This window comes from Trichechus manatus, unplaced genomic scaffold, assembly GCF_000243295.1.
Source record: "Trichechus manatus latirostris isolate Lorelei unplaced genomic scaffold, TriManLat1.0 scaffold00069, whole genome shotgun sequence".
Lineage (NCBI taxonomy): Eukaryota > Metazoa > Chordata > Mammalia > Sirenia > Trichechidae > Trichechus > Trichechus manatus.
Window position 1 is genome coordinate 2,382,856 of NW_004444005.1, and position 2,760 is coordinate 2,385,615.

Sequence of the window (2,760 nt, forward strand, 5' to 3'; positions counted from 1 at the left end):
AAAAAAAGACCAGATTTACTGGCCTAAAGGAGACTAGAGAAAGCCCTAGAGTATGGCTCCCAGACACCCTTTTAGCTCAGTGGTGAAGTCACTTCCGCAGTTCACCGTTCAGCCAGGGAGTGGACAGACACATAAAACCGAGTGAGACTGATGAGGCACAGCAGTCCAGGGACAAGGGCCGGAAGGCAGAGGGGGACAGGAAGCCTGGTGATAGGGAACCCAAGGTTGAGTAAGGATAGTGTTGATGTGTTGTGAGGTTGTTGGCCGTTGTCGTGGGGCAACATGTGTACTGGCTGTTTAATGAGAGACTGTTTTGTTCTGTGGACCTTCATCTAGAGTGACAGTGGCAGCACAATTGGAAGAGCGTGGTCGATGTCGCTGAACTGTGCATGTGGAGATTTTTGAGGTGGTGTGTCTTTGGCTATGTATATTTTCACCAAGGGAAAAGGAAGGAAAGTCGAGAGGGGAGAGGGTTGACATATCGTGGGGTTGTTGACCAATGTCATGGAACAGTATGTGTGCTGTTTCGTGAGAAACTTATTTGTTCTGCGGGCCTTCACCTGAAGTGCGATTAAAAAATACATATATATATCGGTTTACGTTGTTTAAATGTGTTTTTTCTGAAACATTCATAAAGTTAGAATGGAATATCTTTATTACCGCATTTTTATAACCTAAATCGATAAGCCAAAGGTCTCACCTTTCGGAGATGTTCCTCCAGGAACAGACACAGTCTCCACCCACGTGAACGGCGTCCGTAGTGTCTCCGCGCCTGCGCCGAGACCCGCCGGTCTATCCCCGAAGCCGGAACTACAAATCCCGGCGGTCCCGGCAGACGGTGGGCCCAGTGCGCCTGCGCAGTTACGTAGGCTCCGGATGTACGGTTCCCGCCAATTCTTGGTGTAATCGTGCTCTGGCCTAATTCCGTGCTCAATGGAGACGTTTGACCCAGCCGATCTGCCCGAGCTGCTTAAGCTTTATTACCGGAGGCTCTTTCCCTACGCCCAGTACTATCGCTGGCTCAACTATGGCGGAGGTGATGAGGCGGGGAGCGGGGTGGGTAGTGGGTTGGGAGGGGACTGTAAGAAGGTTCCGGGCGCGATGTTCTCGAAATGATAATATGTAGTACCTCTTGTGAGCCAGGCATTGTGCCGGGCGCCTCCGTGTATTATCGAGTCTTCCCCACCTCCTTTGAGGTGGAAGTGGGCCGAGAGAAGCTATAAAGACCAGCCTACGGCCACACAGTGAAAAGCACAGCCGCTGCTCCTCTTCCTAAGCGGTTGGGCTCACGTTAGGTGCGCAGTTTACCTGCCGCGGTGTCGTGGTCTGTATTGGGGGCAGATAAGGGTCTCTAGGAAAAGGAGAGAGAAATTTTCCTCTTCGCAGCTGATTTCATTTACTAATGCCCACCGAGGAGTGTGAGGTGGCGTTAGATTTTTGAAAGTATTTCTGCCTTTTCTTTTCCCCCTCATTTTACTTTTCCCTAACAGTTGCGGGATGATACCAAAAAAAAAAAAAACCGTTGCCATCGAGTCGATTCCGACTAATAGCGACCCTATAGGCAGAGTAGAACTGCCCCATAGGGTTTCCAAGGAGCGCCTGGTGGTTTTGAACTGCCAACTTTTTGGTTAGCAGCCATACCTCTTAACCAGTACGCCACCTGGGTTTCCTGCGGGATTATACACCCCTTCAAATGAGGGACTAGCTCTTGGTCCTTTTTTTTTTTTTTTTTTTCCTTCTCATTTCTCAAATGTCATAATGCCCTGAGCTGAATAAAGTATCAAATTAGCTTTAAAACGTAAATTTATTTTGCAGTGATCAAGAATTACTTTCAACACCGTGAATTTTCATTCACATTGAAAGATGATATTTACATTCGTTACCAATCCTTCAACAACCAGAGTGATCTGGAAAAGGAGATGCAGAAAATGAATCCATACAAGATTGATATAGGTGCAGTATATTCCCACAGAGTAAGAAATCCTTTTTTAATGTATTTATTGTTTTATTTTCAAACCAAGAATGAGTTGGTGCCCCTAGCCTTTGATACAAATTTTTAGAGTTTATTCATTTTGAGGACCCATAATGTTTACTTAGCTGCTTTTGCAAGTAGATTGTAATCTTTTTTGTTCTTTGACATTCTACATTACTGACTGGAAATCATTTGGGAGTGAATTGTTTACATTCTCACTGTTGTTATGAGATGCTGCGAGTGGGTTCCAACTCAGCGACCCTATGTACAACAGAACAAACACTGCCCCATCCTGCGCCATCCTCACAATCACTGTTATGCTTGACCCATTGTTGCAGCCACTGTACCAGTCCATCTCGTTGAGGGTCTTCCTCTTTTTCGCTGACCCTCTACTTTACCAAGCATAATGTCCTTCTCCAGGGACTGATCCTTCCTGATGTGTCCAAAGTATGTGAGACGGGTAGTCTCACCATCCTTGATTCTAAGGAGCATTCTGGTTGTACTTCCTCCAAGACAGATTTGTTCATTCTTTTGGCAGACCATGGTATATTCAATATTCTTCACCAACACCACAACTGAAAGGTGTCAATTCTTCTTCGATCTTCCTTGTTCATCGTCCAGGTTTCACATGCATGTGAGGCAATTGAAAACACCATGGCTCAGGTCAGGCACACTTTAGTCTTCAAGGTGTCATCTTTGGTTTTCAACACTTTAAAGAGGTCTTTTGCAGCAGATTTGCCCAATGCAATACATCATTTGATTTCTTGACTGCTGCTTCCATGGGTGTT

At 45.9% G+C, this 2,760-nt stretch overlaps 2 protein-coding genes across 2 annotated transcripts in view; one reads left to right on the forward strand and one right to left on the reverse strand.

Annotated features, from left to right (window-relative positions):
• The window catches only part of LOC101345897 (17-beta-hydroxysteroid dehydrogenase type 6), a 27,218-nt gene extending 26,480 nt beyond the window's left edge, over nt 1-738 (reverse strand). The window contains 1 exon segment of the mRNA XM_004379908.2: nt 701-738. The gene's annotated coding sequence lies outside the window, so the exon portion shown is untranslated.
• Nucleotides 739-873: 135 nt separating this feature from the next.
• Nucleotides 874-2,760, forward strand: part of PRIM1 (DNA primase subunit 1) — a 16,780-nt gene continuing 14,893 nt past the window's right edge. The window contains exons 1-2 of the mRNA XM_004379909.3: nt 874-1,036; nt 1,816-1,973. Of these exons, the coding sequence (XP_004379966.1) occupies nt 934-1,036; nt 1,816-1,973 (261 nt within the window). The 5' untranslated portion in view covers nt 874-933. The remainder of the gene's footprint in view (nt 1,037-1,815; nt 1,974-2,760) is intronic.